The 22,303-nt window shown below is 39.5% G+C and overlaps 1 protein-coding gene across 1 annotated transcript; it reads left to right on the plus strand.

The window, feature by feature from the left end:
• Window positions 1-1,791: 1,791 nt before the first annotated feature.
• On the plus strand, window positions 1,792-20,898 carry LOC110837337 (targeting protein for Xklp2 homolog). Its single transcript, XM_087345404.1, has 11 exons — window positions 1,792-2,013; window positions 4,337-4,412; window positions 6,356-6,440; window positions 8,301-8,457; window positions 9,996-10,155; window positions 11,830-11,953; window positions 13,086-13,250; window positions 15,443-15,604; window positions 16,065-16,235; window positions 17,394-17,612; window positions 19,947-20,898. The coding sequence occupies exons 1-11, from the start codon at window positions 1,923-1,925 to the stop codon at window positions 20,121-20,123; spliced, it is 1,587 nt and encodes a 528-aa protein (XP_087201530.1). The 5' UTR covers window positions 1,792-1,922; the 3' UTR covers window positions 20,124-20,898.
• The last annotated feature ends 1,405 nt before the right edge of the window (window positions 20,899-22,303 follow it).

A 22,303-nucleotide genomic window follows, 5' to 3' on the forward strand; every position in this document is an offset into this window, starting at 1 on the left:
GACAGGGTGACACTTCATAAAAGTGCTAATCAAGATTTATGGAGAAGACATTTTCAAGGAGAACTTTGGAGAAAAACTGCAGCTAATAAAAGAAGGAGATTATCTCACTTTAATCTAAACTTAAGAGTTTATATGGAGATAAAAGAGAGACACTAGGAATTTTCAGGTTTCATAATGTGGTTTTTAGCTGTGCTTAACAGCTTGGATTTGGGGGGGGGCATACTTGCTGCTTTCATAAAGTTAATGCTTGGCGTCTGGGAGAATCTGCTTCCTGCTGTGTGAAGGGCTGAAAATTGTCAAATAAAGAAGCATGCAAAGTTATTTTGGTCCAGGTTTATTATGAATGCAAAGTTGTTCTCCAAGCATCCAGTGAGATATCACCGGGGAAACAGGGCTATCCGAGTGCTCGGAAAGAGTCTGCCCTCGCGACCTCTGCCAGCCTCCTCCTTTCAGCATCAATGAAAAATGTCTTTTCTGACAGATGGGATTTGTAAGTCCTGTTTACCTCTCCATAGCCTTGGTATTGTGTACTGATGCAAATGTGTCCCTCCTGTGCACGAACACTGCTTATTATAACTACTTTGCTTTCTCTGTCTCTCTTCACTTGTGCTGCCAAAATGTGTTTTCCATATTTCATGTCCTTCAGGATAGCACATACATTCTGCAATACTTAACGCAGGTCACCCACACACAGTTCTTGGAGTATTTTGTGAGTTGGTCACCCTGCTGCCTATTGACAAACAACAGTGGTGATGATAAGCAGGCTTTACCAGACAGTGGTCTTGGCTTGGACCAATAGTATGCTTTTCAATTTTGTCTTGATTCTCTCATTTACAAAGACCATGTACATTGCACTTGATTTATTGTGACAGATATGTTTGTTTGTCTAGAAAGGAAACATTTCCTTTCTTTGTCAGTTCCGAAATGTAAGCCAGCAGTGAGGTTAACATATGTTTGTTTAGCATGTCAATTATGTCCTCAAGCTGGTAATCAGGTGGCAAAAGTGCTTGTTATTAGAATGAAGAGATGTATTTTAATGAAATGCAATGTGAGGTCTTCTAAGATGATCACTCATGTAAGAATGACACAGTAATCAAATGTTTCGGAGACTTTTTCTGCTTCCATCATTAGGGTTAATGGAGGTGGAGGCAGTCTCCGATTGCAATCATGCCACTCATCACAACAGTAATAGGAACTATGATGACGCAGGCAGAGCCTTTGAAACACTGATTGCAATGCCGTTCTCATACAGCTGATCGTCCCAGAAGACCTTGTTGCATTCAGTTGCCGTGTAAGTTTCAAATCTTATTAATATTAAAGAAACTGCCTAGTGTTAAATGTTATGAAAATATTAGCAGCTGTGAGGTGCTTTTGAGTTAATTTCTCAGCGCTGTCAATGGCTCAGCGTCTGTAGGATCGAATGAATTTGAAAGGAACATGGAAAGAAGCGGCCGTAGCTTAATGTAATTAAGGTACAATTCCGGCATTCGCTTGGAGGGACTTAAAAAAGTACTAGGATAGCCGGTTTGAGGGCCGAGATATTAACTCCGGACTCAAGCACTGAGGAAGAGCGCAGCTGTTTATATTTTGTATGGTTCTGAAATCTGTATATGTCCAGGCATATTTTCTATGCGATGAGACGAAGTACTCATTCTCTCAATCGCAATTCATTTGCATAATAAACGAGATCTGAGGTTATATATCTGTGACCCATGACTGTGCCTGTGACGTTCTATTTTCCGTATGGATCACAGACATATGCTCTTTGTTTTTTCTCTGGTAGATGTTACTCTATGCTCGATACTCGTTGATGTAAAACGAAGTCGGTTAGATTCAAATCGTCTAACTGTTTGTGGTCGGACCTTGTCCAGCATTTGAGACGTAGTTATTGTGTTATCATTGTAACCTTTTTTTGGCAAGGAATGGATAAATTCGAGTGCAAAGCGCCGATGTATGTGAATTTCGTACAATCATCAAGTTTGGATAATAATGATGGTGCAGACAAATTCTTTGGTAATTATGACAAAGCTACGTACAGACTTATTAGATGTTGCATGCTCTAAACGGCATATGTTATGGTTATGTTCGGCATTTTGTGATCTTTATAGGGATTTTGATTTAGACGGATAGGTACGTCAGTATGGAAGCATTCCACAGACAATGTGAATTAGAGTGTACAAGTCAGGACAATACATAACACTAGAAAGTGCAAATTCTCCAGTTACAGAACATCTATCAAGAACAAAGTACACTAATGGACTGAATCGCATACAACAATTTACTCAAAAAATATGTGTCACTAAAACAATATTAGTATCCATTAGAATACTTTAGGCAACTTTCATGTCTTAAACAACATGCATGTGTTTACATCCTTTATAATGTGATACATGATTACAGTGAATACATGATCTGACAGAAGTGCATACAAAATTTACAGACATGATTATATTCACTAATTTTGGCCAAATTCTCATATATGGAGTCGCAGCAATGAATGTGACCTCGGCAGGATCTAGAAAGTGATAAGTAAACTGTTTTTTTGGTGGTTTTTGGCACTTCCAATTTCTCTTGCTGTGTGGGAAGTATATTAAGTTTCTGAAATAGTTCTCTACAAGACATTAACACCTGCTGGTATAAAGATGATTTTGTTTTAGAAGTTAAATACTTTTATTCTGTCTGTTAAGAGTTCCCAGAAGGTAACTGTGACATAACGGAAGAAATGTAAGCAAAGTAAACTAATTTTTAAATGATTCTTGCCTTAGGTTTGATGGCTCTAGTTCAGCATATCACTTTGACTTTTGGGTGTGAGCCTGTTGAATGTCAAGTATTAACCAATGCTGTGGTAAATATTACAGTTGCCACCTGGAAGATATTCCATTGGCTAGCAGCCCACTCCTGTGCTCTGCTAATCAGCACCGTCAAATCTAATGCCTGCCCAGTATAAGACTTTTAGAACTTGCCCCACTACACATTCACCCTGAAGATTGCAACTGCAGTATTTGCTGAAACATTGGTTAATAGTCATCATTCAATAGGCTTATATTCAAAAGCCAAAGTTATAAATAAATTTTAAATTATGTTTACAGAATGCTGAATATGTTGAGAAAAGAGATTGGGAAGAGGAAAAATTGTGGTATTGAAATTTATATTTTTCTGAGTTCTTTATTATGTATTAATAACCGAATTAATTTGTTTAGGTTTATCAAAGGGAAATACTGATTTGTTGCTAGCATCGTATCTTACTAGCATGAGATAAAGGGTTGAAAAAAGAGCTGCAGACACTTATAATAATGCATATTCTTAGTACAGGAAAGTGCAGTATGGAGCCCTTCAGCTCCGTGTCGAAAACTGTTTGCCTTGTATACTAAACAGCCATTATAGAACTTTCAAACAATACCCTGTTGTCATGAATAAATACCTCCATGCTCTAGATTTTGCCAGAAGAAACTTTATAAAGATAACTGTCTTTTGGGATAGTGTGCTATGTCATCTGGTAGCGACCTTGATTATAATATTGATTGGTACTTATTAAATCTCCATAAAAGCGAACCCTCTTCTGCCTCTCTTACAAAGACATACATGGAATAACCTATTTGCAGGCAGATTGGCTGAAGTTGTTAAGAAAACAAAAATGTTTAGTGCGGAGGATGACTTTAATGTGATAAAAAAATTGAGACCAGAAGGAAGAGAGCTGATGTGTGCCAGGAATTTATTTTTACGCAATTCCACAATTTAAACCATGTGGAAAATAAGATTTAGTTTACATTTAAAGTGAATTTTAGTGCTGTTTAAAATTATCCCATATATTTCTTTAAATTTGTCTTAATCCCTTCATCAGTTAGTATGACACTCATCTATAACAACGTAATTTCTCCAGTCCCTTGGATGACGTTATAACCGAGTCTGTAATAACAAAGTCTAATATTATAAAACTTCCATGTTTTAAAATAGTGTTCATATCCTTTTGATGTGTATTATAAGAAATATCTCAGAAATAAAATAAAATCTGTGTTAAATGTAGGAAATTAATTAAAAATTTGCTTCAGTTTTGTGAAAATATATCAGTTTCTTCCGGCTCAGGATGCGACATGAATGGTTTAGCAGACAGTAAACTCTTGTTTGGAATGAGCAAGGCTGTACATTGAAATTGGTAGCGCACATTTTGAACACTTCTTGTAAAGTAGACAAATAATTTTATCTGATTAATACCCTAGGTGTATTTTAAACCTCAACAGGTTGGAAGTAGGACCAATGTTGTATCAACATTTTTTGCTGAAAATTGTCACCGAAATCGCCCCTGTATATTATACATGTTTTTTTTTCTCTGTTCCAGACTTCTTTACTGATGAACATGAACAACGGAGTGGTGAGCCTAAGGAAGAACAATCGGATGTTGAAGATACTCTGAAGTAAGTCTCTAAGTCTGTGGGATTTGTGTCACATCATTTTTTTTTTAGGTTATCAGAATTGCAAGAAATTCCATATTTATTGACATATATATACAGGTGTGGGAAAAATGGCACAGGAGCAGGTTGAAAACCTCAGAGCAAAATAAAAACATAAAAGAATTATGTAAGACTTGAGGTTCTCACAGCGGTGAGTATGAAGATATCCGTCTTCTGGGTTATTGCGCTGTGTAGTCTGGTTGATGTTAACCAATGTTTCAGAGGTCATACTGCCTCCATCATCAGGGCATTGAGTATGAAGATTTCTGTCTTCTGGGTTGTTGCGCTGTGTAGTCTGGTCGATGTTCACCAACGTTTCAAAGGTCATACTGCCTCCATCATCAGGGCATTCAGTATGAAGATTTCTGTCTTCTGGGTTGTTGCGCTGTGTAGTCTGGTCGATGTTAACCAACGTTTCAGAGGTCATACTGCCTCCGTCATCAGGGCGATGAATAGACTACACAGCGCAATAACCCAGAAGACGGATATCTTCATAAAAGAATTAATTCTCTAGGAGGAGTTGTTCCTGAGGTACACATGGGTGTTGTGACTGTTGAAGATATCTTCATATGTGAACGCTGCTTTACCGAACTGTAAGATGTGCTCAATAAAGCCTGGTTCGTGTTCCCGTAAAAGACGCTTGCAGTATTGAAGAGGATAATCATGAGTTACTAGATCATGAGCCCATCCAGCCTCCTGTCTGATGGGTACTGGGGTCCTTTCCCCCGGGGGTGGGGGGGTTAAGTGCAGCTAGGATGTGATACTGCCCCCCCCCCCCAGGGCCTACATGGGGCGTAGTGGGACAGCTTGCATAAATGGATTTTAGCTTACTCGGATAAACATTCATTATAGAATTGATTCCAACGGCATCTACGACGCTAATACATTTTCGGCAGTTTCTTGATGTCGTACGTTATTCTGCATGAAACAAGTGTGTCTGTTATTTCAGCGAAGGATCACAAGGCAAAATGGGAGGAAGGTCTTGACCGAGTTGAAGTCAAATTTGTTTTGTTCTGTTAATTTGCTTCTTGTTGTAATGAGTAATTTTAAAGGCATTGAACGTCATTCATAATTTATTATGCAAAACGTGCCTGTTAAATGTATACTGCAGTTTTCTACAGTTTTGTTGATTTCACATTCTACTTCGAGGCAGGAATATTACGTGTAAATAGGTTTTGAATAAATCATATTTTTTCAGCAAATTGGCAGGTATGTTTTGTATCGTGCGCGTATATCATATGCGATTGTCGAGTATTCACACGTGCAGGAATACACCATTCTTCACGTGTAATAAATGAAATGTATCGTAATTCACAAAATGAAGATTATAAATGGTTTGGTTTAGTTTACAAATTCAGGAGTAGAGTAAAAAAAAAGTATGATTCGGAATTTGTTCTCTTAACGTTAACATAGATTGTCTGTATTTGTAGATGAATGGGGCAAAATAAATAGAGAAGTTAGGTGGAAAAACCGCTGTAGAGCAACGAAACGTGTAAGACGTGCAAAGGTAACTTGAAAATGGAGTTTAAGAACTTTTGTTAATGTGAATTGGATTTAAGTAATTCATCTTTTGGGTCTGGTGTCAGGCATCTGTGCTATGCTATGTAGAACGTTCAGGTTCTGGTAACAAAGATTTTTAATTGATTAGAACGTGTTTAAAATGCGTTGTGTTTCTAATATCGAGCGGTGCAGCTACTACCACCAAGATCTGCACCGGCGGCGGCTCCAGGCGGGCTCGCGCCCTGACCCTTCCGCGCACACCGCCGCGCCCTCCTACTCGCCGGGGCTTCAGCTTACACGCCTTTGCCTTCCGGCGGCCGGGTATAGGCACGGAGCTTTAGCGCCATCCATCCTTTATATACTGTTTTTCCCTTTCTTTCTTTGCACTTTTATGTTTACTGTTACAGCTTAGCAATGAAAAATCTTTGGATGGCATCTGATAGGAAGAATACATCAGCGTTGTATGGGAACGGTGCTGTGTCTGCGACAAAAGTAAGTAATCTCGAATTTTAACAGTTTTAAATCATTGTCTCGAAGAGTCGGTGACTTGTTGGTTGCCTGCTTTCAGCCAGTTTAGTACTGATTTCTTCAAATATATATTTATTATTCAAGTCTATACACAAACTTTTAAATTGTTGATGTTAAAATTTAAAATTCACCAGTAATATTCTGCGCCATTCATCGTTATCTCGATGTTACAATATTGCGCTATATATTACAACATGTTTCGATGTCTCAGCATCATCTTCAGGTTTTTATCTTTAAAACTATTCTATATTTATTAATGCACGCTTTTCATTGATTGTAGATTACTGTTGTGGGTGTTCCTTTGATCTTATTATTTTGCATATTATGTTGCGTATTATGTTATTTGTTCATTATTCAAGAGTTTGATGTGCAGTGTGTCCCCATCTGATCAGGTGAATGTCAACAACATATTTTGCATTAATAAATATAGAGTAGTTTTAAAGATAAAAAAACCTGAAGATGATGCTATGACATTGAAACATGTAGTAATATATAGCGCAATATTGTAACATCGAGATAACGATGAATGGCGCAGAATATTACTGGTGAATTTTAAATTTTAACATCAACAATTTAAAAGTTTGTGTATAGACTTGAATAATAAATATATATTTGAATTTTGAACACAAACATGACGCATCTAAACTATAAACTTACTGATTTCTTGTTTGTTTTTGATCAGTTCAGCTGTATCATTTTAAGTGATAGCTTACGCTACATATTTGTTGAAAGCTGAAAGTTTTTGCTCTCTGGTGGTTAAATTAGTATGCAAATTATAAGCATTAGAAGAAAAAGCACGAGATTATCAAACGTGGTTGATTTTGATGTGCTGGTTGCGGTTTGTTATGGTTCCGCGTGCCAGCATCTTTGATTTACTTTCACTTTATGGGGAAACGGCGAAAAGAAGTATAAAAAAAGTTTTTACATTAAAAAAAGTAGTTAGACGCAGGGCTGAAGCTTACCAACGACTCATGCCGAGAAGGTTTTATTAGTTTGAATATTTTAAATCTATTTTCATTATATATTTATGAAATACTTTTATTCGTGAAAGGTAAGTGTAGTTGTATGACTGATGATAAGTTTGCGTGTCCGTAATACTTGATTTTGCTTTGATTATCGCCAGTAAGTTCATAAATTGGAAATCTGTAATAGCAGACTGACCGTTGCAGATGTAAATTTTATAATAAACTCCCTGCTTATGTTAAATAAGTTAGTAATAAATTATTCTTTAAAAGGAAGCTTAAGCGGATTCTCGTTAATAGTCGTCATTCCTCACCTAGGGATTTTTTTATCATTCATGATTTTTGTACTGGTTACTGCTTACTGCTTACTTTTAGTTACAAATTTTTAATTCGTATGACATTTTTAATGGCTTGATTTGTATTTTTCTTTCTGCATTATTATACTATTATTATCCTTGGCCTGTTCTTGTATTTATATTTGGTGTAATATTAGCTTAAGAGAAAATACTTTTTCCACTGGATTGATGAAACAGTAAAATAACATTGTTGTGCCAGTGATTTGAATCATAATGCGCTTGCAGAATCCTGTTTGGCTCATTATTAACAGAACACCCTAAAGCGGCATTGTATATAGAGGACAGTAGAACAGAACGGAGTTTGTACAGGAGTGTTTGACACTACCTGAATGTTAGGATTGACATGCGAGAACTGGGTTTCGTGTGTTCCTGTGTTTGCTTTGGGGCAGTGAAGTGCGTTTCAGACGCGGTGTGGAGAAGGGCAACGATTGCAACTGCGCATTTCAGCTGTTGGGAGTTGTGCAGATGGTCTTCGTACTATTGATCGTGACCGATATTACTCCTAGGTTAAGGTGTCTGATGTGCTCAGCTCATGCAGTGCCAAAAGGAAAGGGTCGCCAATGACTCAGAATTGTCAGCCAGCAAAATTCATCAGCATGGCTGAAGCGGTATGTCGGTTCCAGACTGATACTCCAAACCGCTTCCATTCAAAGCCTAGAACAGGTAAGAAATTTCATGGTAATGAAGAATATTTATAAGATTTAAGAATATTTTAGGTACAAAGTATTGTACATGTGGCAGGATCTTCAGTGAGACTCGCAGTTCAGAAGTCTTCAGTTCTTTTGCTTCATATTCCATCATTTGCATGTAATTTATTTTTTTACGTAATTGTTCTTGTTTGCATGTCAGACACATATCACATCATCCTTTCCTTACTCTATAATTTTGTATCTGTAATATTAATGTCTGACACGACAGTTCTCTTCCTCTTGTAGGGTTACTTTTATTGTTAGCTTTGAGGTAACAGTCGAGGGATTTCTTCTAGCCGTGCGGTATGTTTTTACAGACTCATATTTCAGAAATGAGGGTCAAGTAGACTCTTCATGCTACACCTACGCTGTGTAGTGGTGGGCCAGATGATAGTATGCAAGTTACCATTTGTTTTGGTTGTACTGTTCTGACTTGTTACTGCAGAGAGGAGTTGTCGTGTAATCAACTACATGTCCTATGGCACCGTATGCGGTGTCCCATTACAGACTCAAATCTTTTAAAAGGCTATAAACAATGTAAATACATGACTGCATCTGACACAGGAATGAATGTAATGTCAAAGAGTTTTTGTTAGCAAGTTGACACTGCTCCTGTGACATGTGTCCTCAGTACGATGGAGACTGTAATTGAAAGCGCAGAGCATGCTGAAGTCTGTTCTAGTATGAAGGACGTTTCAATGAATGTACTGTGGAGATCCACAGATGAAACCTTTGGGGAATGGAGTGCAAAGTTTTGAGATTTCAGTAGCATTTTGCCAACACAGCATACTGGTAAGCCTGGAAGATGGACTTCAGTGCATACGATTTCCTTTTCACGCAACTGGAACTGTCTCCAGGTCACTCAGGAAATATTTGGCCAACATCCCGGGCGAACACGACATCAGGGAACTTCAGAAAACTGCCATTTTAGGATCTTGATACATTATTCGAAAGACGCTGTCGTAAAATATGTAGTCCTCTCTAACAATAAAATATATAATGAATATAACACGTATTAAAAACAAAATGTATTTCGGAAATAGCAGCTGCACTACGTACCTCAGGGGCAAGGTTTGTCTTGGGCACATGGAAGTAAATACCCTGTAAAATGGTGAATAGATGGAATAATAATAATAATAATAATAATGTTACAAATTTGGAAATTGTGTAAAAACCTCAATGTATATAAGACTTGAGGCTTTTGTGGCGACTAAATGAAATAAAATTTTCTAAGGTGAAAACCCGCTTCAAAATGTAAGGGCACGAGGTCTATAACCACAGGGGTTTTTCCCTCTGATAGAATGATTTATTCTGTAAAATAATTAAATGTTCCATCTCTTCAAGAATAATTGAACGTGGTGTTTTATGAATTTCTAAGTGTCAGCCCCTGTTTTAGAAGACAGCATTTACCAAAGGATGTCTCACACTGAAGATGTTCCTCACGTAATTTGTTTGAGCTGAGGAGTGCAGTGCTACAGAATTGTGTGGTAATTAATGACAATATCTTTGCAGTTAACCCAAATGTAAGTCTGCAACATAGGAAGGGCAACACAATGAAGAAGAATTCAACTGTTCCTTATTCTCCAAATTTGAGGTCACATTTGCGATCCCGTCCAGTCCACATCATGACCAAAGAGGAAGAAGAAGAAAAGGAAGCAGATGAAATGAGAACGTAAGTCCACAGTATGAAACTGGAACGTCTGTACATGTATATTTCCTGACAGTCACTAAACCTAACCTAACCTTCCTACATCTCAGCTGTCAATGAAATTGAGTTTTACGTACACTTACTACAGTGAAACCTCGATGCATCGTTTTCGGCGGGGGTGGGAAATAAAAACGATGAATGCGGGAAAACGATAGATGCGGGAAAGCATTAAAAATTTAAAAAAAAAACAATGTTTCTCTTTCAAAGTTACTTCTTTTTACCAAAAAAGTCTTTAGTGGACAACTGGTTTGTCGAAACTTTACGTTTTAGACCAAACAGAGCACTTTCCACGTTCAAAGTGTTTTCCTCGTCACGTTCACTAATATTAAGCGCATAAAAGAACGACTTCACTTTCGCCAATGCAGCGTGTGCTTCGGCAAAACTCGGCAAAGCTTCGGGCTCGCATTCGTCGTCTTCCTCTTCCTCACCACTCCAACCCCCTTTGCGGACAATAACAGGAAGAATGGAAATACTATTACTGCCGAACTCAACGAAACGTAGCTGTAGAAGACCCTGAACCGCTGGAAACGAGATGAACCAGAAGAATGAAAAGTGCCGCCAGCCTTTCCTTTGTACTTGTAATAAAAGCATTTGTGAAGAAATTCACATGCCATCTGGCATCGCTGGAACGAAATATGAGTGCACCCTAATTAAACTCATACAATTTCTGATAATGAGCACCGCCATTCACTCCAACTATCACCCCTGCACCGCTGACCCTCATTCCAAAAGAATGTGCTGGTTGGGCGACATAACAGGTTACCGCTACTGCGTATTCCAAAAACATTGTGCGTCTTTCGGTATTAATTTATCTCAAAACCCAGCATTTTAAATTCTCACAAAACGATCATTGCGGGAAAATTGTTGGCCGGGACTAAGATTTTTGAACGATCGATGCGATAAAACGATAGTTCGAGGAACGATAGAAGCGGGAAAATGTAACATTATTTTATATGGGATGTATTCGGGACCGAACAAAACGGACGATGCATCCGGGAAAACGATAGTTCCGGGAACGATGGATAGAGGTTTCACTGTAGTCATAATGGGCACCATTCCAACCATTGTATTCTAAATGTATACTTCAGTTATACCTATAAGCAATACAGTATAGTGCAGCGTATAATGAAGACTTCATGAACGCCAGCAAAGTCATTGGTATTGTCAGTTTCTTATTGTCACGTGTCACGTAAAATGAGAAATACGGGTTTACACTCTGCCAGTTGGTTGTAACATTTTTCTATCATGTTGCTCGATATCTTTACTAATAACGTAACAGTAATAAACATTTTGCTGGGGTTACTACCTGTTATTGCATTGTCGCATCGCAGAATAAGGATACATTGCACGTATACAAATACCATGCACAGATTTTTATAAAATTGAGGGTCACTACTTGACGACATTTTCAGAGTTCTTCCCTGTTTACAGGTACCTACTTGCTGAGGAATTTCAGTATTAAACACCCCCGCGAACCACTCACAACCCCAAGAACTCATGTTTTGGCCTTTGCTGTAATAAGTGCTCCTCTCTTGCTTAAATGTCCCTTGCTCAGATTGTGCAGTATTATCATGAACTACTCAGTGGCTAGTACGGAGGAAATATTGAAGTTTTATGTCCATTGCTTTTATCTTCCAGATTCAAAATAAAGGCCAATCCTTTGAATCCAAAAATTCTGGAACCTCCAAAACTCGGCATAAGAGTAGAGAAGAAGCCGCCAACAGTACCGGTGCCTTTCAAACTGACAGAAATAGTGAAAAAGGTAATGAGATTAGACTTTCAGCACTTTTAAGGTCTGTTTCATCAGATTCCTTGCAACAGAGGTCTTAAGGTGGCGACTGACTTGTAACATTTGCCTGTAATGTAACGTGTTACAAATCGAGCATTACACAAGTGAAGACAGCGAACGGAGCCGCTCACGCTCGCGGGCGCTCCATCGTGTTGTCGGTTTTTTCGCGAATCCCTTTGAGTGTTACATTACAAGTCAGTCAGTCAGTCGAGCGGCGTCGTAACGAGCATTCACGAGTTCTTTAGATAAGAGTAGCGTATTAAATGAAACAAAGATAACACAACCTCCACGTCCGACATATTGAATGAAATGAATGGAGCACACATGAGCACAGTCGAGCTGAGCGTTCAAAACGAGCATTCGATACGCCTCACCAGTTGTGGTATAATGTAACATGCTCGCCGCGAATGTTACATTACGAGTAAATGTTACAAGTCAGTCGCCACCTTTAGGATTTGGATAGAATGGCCCTTGCAGAAAGAAACTTCACAGAATCTCACATTTCATGTCACTGCACCGAATTTTCCCATCAATAATCAGAGAAATGTTTGCGCACAAACGAGTGTAATAGAAGAATGTGCACGTGACTCTTGTGCCGGCACTGAAGAAGTTCCAAAACAGAGTTTAATGTATTAAGATTTTGACATCACATATTGAGGCAGGTGTATCGGCGATTGGCGGAATTTGAAATGTGGTGTTTTTAATCTTCAGTGACAGTTTTTATAAAAACACGATGAGTTAAAATTTGCCAGGAATTAAAAATGTTATGTCCATCACTAAAAGTATACTTTTTTCTGTATCTTTGAATGTATTTCATTTGTTTGTGGTTTATTTAATGATACAGTAACTTGCGGGTAACATCTTCGCTCTACGCGAAAACTTCGGCCGTTGTATCTTCCACTCAGACCAATCAGAACTTTTGTGGTACAGTCTCTGCTTCCTGGCTTCAATTTTAGTGAGAAATTTAACAGAATGGTGCATAGTATTTTGCTTTTGGCATGTTGTATTTCACCGGGCATGGAAGAATATTTTACGTGTCTTAGTCATTTGTGACGCTCTGGTGTCCATTGTCTTTGGAAACTCACAGAAGTGTATTTCCATACAGAAGACCATCATGGCTCCGCCATTATACACTTTCACCGCAAAACCAGTTCCGAAGGAAGTTTTGGACGGACCTCAGGGCGTTTCAAAGAAGAGAGAATTATCATCAACTGAGTCTGTTTCACCTGCCTGCGTGAGGAAATCAAAGGTGTATGCTGTATCTCTGGATGTAAGTAATGCCATGTAAGGTCCTTGGGGAATGTGTTTTTGCTATGTTTAAGTTAGTGATCTGTTGATCTTCACTACCAGGATTACATTTGTTTGTTTTTTAACATCGTCTTTGTTGGTCATGTCGAGAATCCCACAATTCTCTTGAATTTATTTTATTAATATTTTTAATTCTTGATGTTGCTCTCAGATTATCATACCGACTCATTAATCTGCTTCTTGGTGCCATGTTGGCGTTACCATATACCATTCCACGTGGAACCTACATTAATGCATGTATTGGGAGTGGAACCTCTGATTTAGGCAAGTGAGTGTGGCCGATGCTTGGTCAGAATTATTCTGTTGCGCGTCACGCACTCAGACATAGTGATTTGTTGTTGCATATTGTGTGGTCTACCCATCACAGTGTGAAGACTGACCACTGTCAAATACTTCTTGAGGTCAAAATCGGGGTGGTCGTAGGAGTTTGGTTCTTGACCTCTGTAAGGGGGCTGGGTTAACAGCCAGTCTTGCTTGGTTAGTGCTGCCATCAATGTGTGATAAAATTCACCCCTGTTCATCTCCAAGGCAAAAATTATCTTTAATACTGTCACTATTTAAATATTTGTCTGTGTCGCCATATATGTTTCTCTTCAGTGCGTGGGGACTAAGGTAAACTTGCCTTAAGGTCTGTCCTGTGTTTCATGTGCAGGGTCGAAAGAACTCTCACAAAATGATGCTTCTCCTGTGTACAATGTAATACCCTTACTCCACTGTTTCTTGTTAATGCTTGGATGATCTAGTTACTTCGATTTCAAGGGAAATCTTGATTTCAAGGATCACAGACTGCTTAATAAATGCGCGTTTCATTTCAACTTCCACGCCGATAGTTTTTAGGTTTGTGATAACAAAAATGAAATGGATTTTGTTGAATGGAAGATGATGAGTTAAGAGCGTTGGTTGCAACGTATGAAGTATGTATTACATGTGATAAGACCACTGGGATGAGTGAAGAGGTGACCACGGACCAGTCGACACAATCAGACGAGTCTGAAGACGTGAATGAACTTACTATTCCAGCAGTGATGGAAGGCACTGACAGGATTAGCAGTTGCCTGACGTACATGACAGTGAAGTAGCCATGATCAGTAAAACTTAAATTAAAATTTACGGGACAATGGAGATGTCAGAAAGTAAGCAGCCCAATTTGATGGACACGTGGAAAAGAGTTAATGGTTAATGTTGTATATTTACTTCCTCAATGAACCTTAGTGTGTCTGATTACACATTTCTCCTGATTTTACATTTATCTTTTCGGTAATATGATATGGACATCGCTGTGAAGGGTTTAACATCACCTCAGTTATGGTGATCTATGAGGCTCGTCCTTAAAGTAAGTTTCCCTGGGGCCGTTTACAGAAACAAAACACAATTTCATGGAAATATTTATTGCAACAGATACAGCAAGTGTCCAGCTATTTTTCAACATATTCGCCACCGGAATTGAGACATTGGTCATACCGTGGAACCAACTTTTGAATACCTGTGTCGTAGAAGTCTGCCGCCTGGGATTGGAACCACTGTGTGACAACCATCTCCGCCTCTCTGTCATTCTCAAAACGCTGACGCTGACCGGACAGGAATTTCTTGAGGTGTAGGAAAAGATGGAAATCACTGGGAGCGAGGTCTGGGCTGTAGGGTGAATGATTAAACACCTCCCAGCTGAACTCCTGCAGGAGACTTGCTGTCCGTCGAGCCGTGTGCGGCCTAGCGTTATCACTGATCGCTCTTCACAGTCGGCGGGAGCTGGAATAAGAACCTCCATCTTCAACAGCTGCAACGATGATACTGTTAGAAAGCGGGAAGTACCGTTAATGCATGCGCCATGCTACGTCATTGCTCTATCACGTACGCACAGTCGCTTCCCTCAATATAAGGTTTGCTAGCTGTGGGACGAGTGGGAAACTTACTTTTGGGATGCGCCTCGTTTATACAACATCAGATCAAAATGTAGTCTTAACTGTACTTGGAATGGTAATGCTCTTTTCCTTCACACAAGGTCGTGTGGTCGTATCCCTACGATCCTAACTTGTGAAATTAGTGTTTACTATGTAACAGTGATCCTTTATGTCGCATGTCTAAGTGCTGAGCTGTAGTGTAAAGTGAAAGGAATATTCTTTGTGTGTACAAGAAGTGATATTATATGAATTATAGGTCAAAGATGGAAAAAAGTGTCTCACAGAGAAAGAAGTTCATCACTTTGGAATTCCGACCGCAGGGTGCGCAGGGCGGAAACACGCGACTGAAGTCCGGCCTTTCAGTTTTGATGAAAGGAACAGACAGCTCCTTAAGAAGAAAGAAGAAACAATTCAGAAGGTGAGATTTAGGACTTAGAAACTCAATGTTCTTTCAGAACGTAGCCTCCGATATCCCACAGGTCGAAGAAAGTGAGGTGGCTTGATTCGTGTCTTATTGCATTAACATAATTTTGAGTAATTGCAAGCAAATGGCCATTTCCTTTAATTTGTGGCATTCATGTTTGACGCGAGACACGTCTCTTCCTGCCACACGCTCCTTGTATCCGTTGTGGCGGGCATTAGAACTGCTTATATGAATGGAGATGTGAAACTTAGTTTTCTATCTGTGCCACGTAGAATGAAAATGATGCTAGCAGAAGATGAAGTACTAGAAACTCGTAAAAAGGGCCTAGGTTTAGGAGGGAACAAAAGTGTCTACTTTTGTTTTGATCTCATCTGCATACAGACGCCAGAAAACTTGTGATTCCAGAAAGGTGTAGAATATGAACTAATGCTGTTACTGTGTTTCTAATTTTCAGTACCTGGAGCATGAGAAGAAAATTCGTGAATTTCATGCTAACCCAATACCTGCCTGTATAAAGTCCCCTAACATCCTGAAGCAGTCTTTTGTTCTATCGACACAACCATCTCCATTCCAGCTGGAGGTAGACAAACGTGGCATGCTTAAGCAGCGGCAACTCAAACAGAAGGTAAAGAAAGACTTTCATCAATTTTGCCCTACTCACTTCTTAGCCAAAAGAGACTATATAAGTTAGTAAGCGAAATCACACTATAGTTCTAATTTCTTATACAGTGAAACCTCGATGCATCGTTTTTGGCGGGGGTGGGAAATAAAAACGATAGATGCGGGAAAGCATTAAAAATTTAAAAAAACTGAATGTTTCTCTTTCAAAGTTACTTCTTTTTACCAAAAAAGTCTTTAGTGGATAACTGGTTTGTCGAAACTTTACGTTTTAGACCAAACAGAGCACTTTCCACGTTCAAAATGTTTTCCTCGTCACGTTCACTAATATTAAGCGCATAAAAGAACGACTTCACTTTTGCCAATGCAGGGTGTGCTTCGGCAAAACTCGGCAAAGCTTCGGGCTCGCATTCGTCGTCTTCCTCTTCCTCACCACTCCCACCCTCTTCGCGAACAATAACAGGAAGAATGGAACTGCCGAACTCAACGAAACGTAGCTGTAGAAGACCCTGAACCGCTGGAAACGAGATAAACCAGAAGAATGAAAAGTGCCGCCAGCCTTTCCTTTGTACTTGTAATAAAAGCATTTGTGAAGAAATTCACACTGCACATGCCATCTGGCATCGCTGGAACGAAATATGAGTGCACCCTAATTAAAATCGTAAAATTTCTGACAATGCGCGCCGCCATTCTCTCCAACTAACACCCCTGCACCGCTGACCCCTCATTCCAAAAGAATGTGCTGGTTGGGCGACATAACAGGTTACTGCTACTGTGTATTCCAAAAACATTGTGCGTCTTTCGGTATTAATTTATCTCTAAACCCAGCATTTTAAATTCTCAGAAACGATCATTGCGGGAAAATTGTGGGCCGGGACTAAGATTTTTGAACGATCGATGCGATAAAACGATAGTTCGAGGAACGATAGAAGCGGGAAAATGTAACATTATTTTATATGGGATGTATTCGGGACCGAACAAAACGGACGATGCATCTGGGAAAACGATAGTTCCGGGAACGATGCATAGAGGTTTCACTGTATTCGACTTGTAAGAGTGATGTGCGTTAAGAAGTAAGACTTACGTAGGTCTCTGATATCATCAGTACCCATGAACTTCTTGCTTTGCACGTGAGATAGTGAATATTATGGGGGTCACGTTTCAGTTGGAAGAGGAGGCCAGGGAGCTGCAGGAAGCAGCTCAGTTCAAGGCCCGACCCGCAGCTGTAATCTTTAAAAGGCCATTTGAGCCCAGAAAGTCTGATCGTCCTTTGACCGACATAACAACAGTTGAGCTCAACACTGAGCGAAGGGCCAAGAAAAGGGAGGAATTTGACATGAGGATTAAGTTGGAGCAAGCGGAATTAGAAGAATTAAGAAGAATGGTTCGTATGAAACAGAATTATGCCTTAAAACAGTTGCTAGTGGTAACAGGTATATACGAGGCGCGTCCCAAAAGTAAGTTTCCCTGGGGCCGTTTACAGAAAGAAAACACAATTTCATGGAAATATTTATTGCAACAGATACAGCAAGTGTCCAGCTATTTTGCAACATATTCGCCACCGGAATTGAGACGTTTGTCATACCGTGGGACCAACTTTTGAATACCTGTGTCGTAGAAGTCTGCCGCCTGGGATTGGAACCACTGTGTGACAACCATCTCCGCCTCTCAGTCATTCTCAAAACGCTGACGCTGACCGGACAGGAATTTCTTGAGGTGTAGGAAAAGATGGAAATCACTGGGAGCGAGGTCCGGGCTGTAGGGTGAATGATTAAACACCTCCCAGCTGAACTACTGCAGGAGACTTGCTGTCCGTCGAGCCGTGTGCGGCCTAGCGTTATCACTGACCGCACTTCACAGTCGGCGGGAGCTGGAATAAGAACCTCCATCTTCAACAGCTGCAACGATGCTACTGTGAGAAGGCGGGAAGTGCCGTTAGTGCATGCGCCATGCTACGTCATTGCTCTATCACGTACGCACAGTCGCTTCGCTCAATATAAGGTTTGCTAGCTGTGGGACGAGTGGGAAACTTACTTTTGGGACGTGCCTCGTAATTATATCGTACCATCATCGTCGTCGTCCACTGGTTCTCACTTGACAACCATTTTTGTTTTCCGTGTCCTCCATCACCTGACATCTCTACCTTATTCTTGGTGTTCCAGTAGATATTTTTTTATTGTTCCATGTCTACAGTTGCCCTTACTAGTGAGTTCTTTAGACATATAAAGTGGCCAAACTACTGTACTCTAATCACTATTTTGGAAAAAAAATTCCTTTAATCCTGTGTTACGTGCTCTTTCTATGTCTTTTGGATATTTTAGTCAATCCAGTGTTGTGCAATGTGTTCTTTTCATGAAAAGCATAGGCCGACCATATCTGTCCGTCTGTCTGTCCGGTCAATTGTACTAGAGAATTGCTGGATTGATAGGGATGAAATTTGATGTGGAGGTTGTGCTGTTCTGCACAAGCTCAAAATTGTACTTCTGAGTATCCCACGAGCGGTGGTAACGAAGTGACATGAGGAAATTCATGAAGTACACACTGAGGTGCTGTGATCTGGTGGCAAGAGTGATAACTATCGAACAAGCCAGATTTAATACCTCTGAATACATGTTGCAAAGAACGCATGAAAATTTGATAGGTTTTAAAGTACAGAATATACTTTCTGAGTTTGTTACATTTGTTGGTATTTACACTTTTAGAAACGTGCTCTTATAGATGGTTATCTTCTAAGTAGTCGTGGCACGTAGTCCGACATTCCTAGTCAATTCTTTTATGGTGCAAATAAGGGGCTTCCACTCTGTTGATGTTTGGATAGAGCTCAATCACTTTTGCCTGATCCTGTCCATGTGTCTGTATTTATTGGTCATGATGCTTCCTGTTTTGCGGGATATGGTGACCCATGTTGAAGCTTTGTTCTGTCATGGCTGACTTCTCCATGTTGTAAAGCTGGATATGGCGATGGTGCCCCTTGATCCTTATTAAAGCAGTACAACCAGTTTGTTCCGATGTAAGCATGGCCACACACTGGTACTATAAATGAGCAATGTTTAGAGGCCAGGTAATTCTCTGTTCCATGGCCAGTTTACAGTCCGTAGCCAATTTTATGCATGATGGATCTTCCCCCAAAGCAGTAGTTCTCCATGTGTAGTTAACCAGTGCTGAGGATCAGTGTAGCATCGCTGTTGGTCAGTGCTGGGAGATCGGCGTTACCCGTAGTCTGCGGACAGCCAGTTTTTGTGCTCTGAATGCATTGCCACTCGGTACCTAACATCATTTCAGGACCCTAACTGTAGCAAGTCACTAAAGTTTGCAGAGAATGGAGAGGAATGTTGAGCCTTGTGCAAACTACATTTTTTTTAGTTCTGTGGTCTTGTACTCGAATGTAAGGACCAGTTTTTCTCCTCTCCTTGCCCAGCCTTCTTGTCTGGCGGTGGCCTCGAAAGGGCTCTTTTGCACTGGTCTAGACACAGCTTCATCTGCCCCTTGGCTCTAACTGGCCTGATCTGGTTGTATCCTTATATACACCTTCCACTTCTACCCCTTCTCACTTGAACGTCAAAGGTGGCTACATGGCGCAACAAATCAGAAAACTGCCATCTATAGCGAAAACCTTAAATATTATAACACACCTATACTTCATAATGATTATTATCAGTGTTGAAATTTGGAGCTGGAATTATTGTTTTAGTGTGTGTTTTGTTTTGCTCGTGTACAGAGGGACGAAATGCTCAAAAGGGATGAAATGGAAGAGATTGCAAAACTGCGGAAGGAAGCCATCCATAAGGCCAACCCCATAAGACATTACAAACCACTCAGGATAATGAACTCAGATAAGATACTGACTGATCCCAGCAGCCCAGCTTTTTCACATCACTCAAAGAAGATTGAGTGAATGTAACTGAAGTAACTTTTTTAATAAAGTATGTGAAGATGTTTAACATATTTTAAACGTTTCAATAAATTTATGCAAAATTGTCTTTAAACATGCAATATTAAACTTAACCAGTGGTGTAATTTTATCATCTCCATTTAAAATAAATTAAATTAGTTTTTCAAATATATTTGAATAAATCACACTTTCAAAAATGTTCATTATTGAATATAATTTTTATGCTTTTATTTAGAATACTAATTTTATTTTTGAAAATTAAGATAAAACTAGCACTGGTTAAATGAAGTATGAATTTGTGTGTACTGATTGAAAAATCTAAAATAACATATTCATGTAAGAAAGTACAATTTGGTTTTAAACTGTATGGTTAGCGTACCTATTCTAATTTAGACATACATGCATGCACCAGATGCTCTTACAAAGCCTATCACATCGCATTGCATATCAATGCAATGCGATAAGTTTTTTGAATAACTTCTACAGATTAACTTGATCTTCATCACGAGTTTTAATTATTATTCAGCGGTCACTTTTAAAATGTTTTAATTTGTGAAAAATAAAATGAGCCTTGCTTGTAGATTGTTTTCATTGAGAGACATGTAACCAGTTCACAGAATATTCTTTTGAACAAAATAAGACTTGAGCTCATCTTCTACATTTCTCATAATGAATGGACAATTACGCCAATTTCTTACAATTGATAATACTGTTGCAGGAAGTGATATAGTACTTTTGAAGCAGAGCTGTAGAAAAATAAATAATGAAAGTCATGCAATTTCAGCTTCTATTAAGATGTGACACTTATTTTATTTATATTATTTATTTAGTGTTCTGTCTGACGACAGGTCCATATGAACAGGATCCTTCCATCCTTTTCTCGGACTGGGACCTGTTCATATACGTTCTTGGCAGATGATCCAGAAGTGGTTTGCCATTGCCTTTTTCTGTGTGTGAATGGAGTAATTGTTGGGATGCCACGGAGGAAAACTCCGTGTTGCCTAGACCATGGCCTTGCCCAACACAAGTTATAAATTCGAACCCGAGACCCCAGGATTACAAGGCCAGCGTTCAAACCGCTGGACCACCTCATCTTATTATTATTTAGTGTTCTGTCTGACGACAGGTCCATATGAACAGGATCCTTCCATCCTTTTCTCTTCTCGGACTGGGACCTGTTCATATACGTTCTTGGCAGATGATCCAGAAGTGGTTTGCCATTGCCTTCTTCTGTGTGTGAATGGAGTAATTGTTGGGATGCCACGGAGAAACCGGGGAAGCCCCCGGAGGAAAACTCTGTGTTGCCAAGACCATGGCCTTGCCCAACACAAGTTATAAATTCGGGCACAAGAGAAATACATTTAACTGAACACAGGCACAGATGTTGCAGTAAAGGATGACACACTAGGTCCTGGTGGGCAATAGGACACGAAGGTTATGTTCAGGAGTTTCAAGTGAGGGCATTGAATTCAGAGAAGGGTTATGTTGGGAAGGTTCAGGAGGTTGTGGGATTGAATGTCAGGATGAATCTGAGCCGTGTGGAACTGCCGCTCTGTACAGGTGTACCCTTACAGAAATCTCTCTCCATAAAATGTGTGCTGCACAAAAAATATTTGCACAGCGTTTTGGCAGTCGATACTGCACAACTGGCCAAACTTTTTGCCCATGCCTTGACACTGGAAAAAGAGACTGCATTACTAACGTTTGCATAATTTAATATTTTCAGTCAGAAAGTCTGGGGTAAGGACTTAGAGTTACTGTTATGAATGTAATATTAGAATAATAATTATTGGAACTGATCATAAATAATAGAGATTTGCCTCTTGCTTTAAAGTGTAACTTTAAGCATGTTGCTAGTCACGTATGACTATTTTGAAGCTTGCTGCCTCCATCAACGCCTTGATGAAAGAGGCAGCAAGGACATCTGAAACGTCGGTAAATTTCTGCCAGACTACACTGTGCAACAACTCAGGAGACAGCCATCTTCAGATTAACCGCCATGAAAACGTCAAATCCTGCATTGTGATTGGTTTATAAGATCACAATGGCTTGTCAACATCTCGAAGTATAAAGTGAAACTCTTGTTGTAGTAGTTCTTGTGAATCATGCCAAGATGTCCACGTATGCTATCAACTTTCCGTAAGTGATTAAAATAGGTGGCTGTTAATACCTCTACTGGTTTA

The sequence above is a fragment of the Zootermopsis nevadensis genome, unplaced genomic scaffold, assembly GCF_977971745.1.
Source record: "Zootermopsis nevadensis isolate Lab colony 2312 unplaced genomic scaffold, Znev_1.0 Znev_ptg000009l, whole genome shotgun sequence".
NCBI lineage: Eukaryota > Metazoa > Arthropoda > Insecta > Blattodea > Termopsidae > Zootermopsis > Zootermopsis nevadensis.

Excerpts from the sequence above, each read along its gene's own strand:
- LOC110837337 (XM_087345404.1), top strand. The coding sequence starts at position 1,923 with ATGGATAAATTCGAGTGCAAAGCGCCGATGTATGTGAATTTCGTACAA. Across the intron at positions 16,236-17,393 it reads AGCGGCAACTCAAACAGAAG|TTGGAAGAGGAGGCCAGGGA; the intron begins GTAAAGAAAGAC and ends GTCACGTTTCAG. Across the intron at positions 17,613-19,946 it reads TAGAAGAATTAAGAAGAATG|AGGGACGAAATGCTCAAAAG; the intron begins GTTCGTATGAAA and ends GCTCGTGTACAG.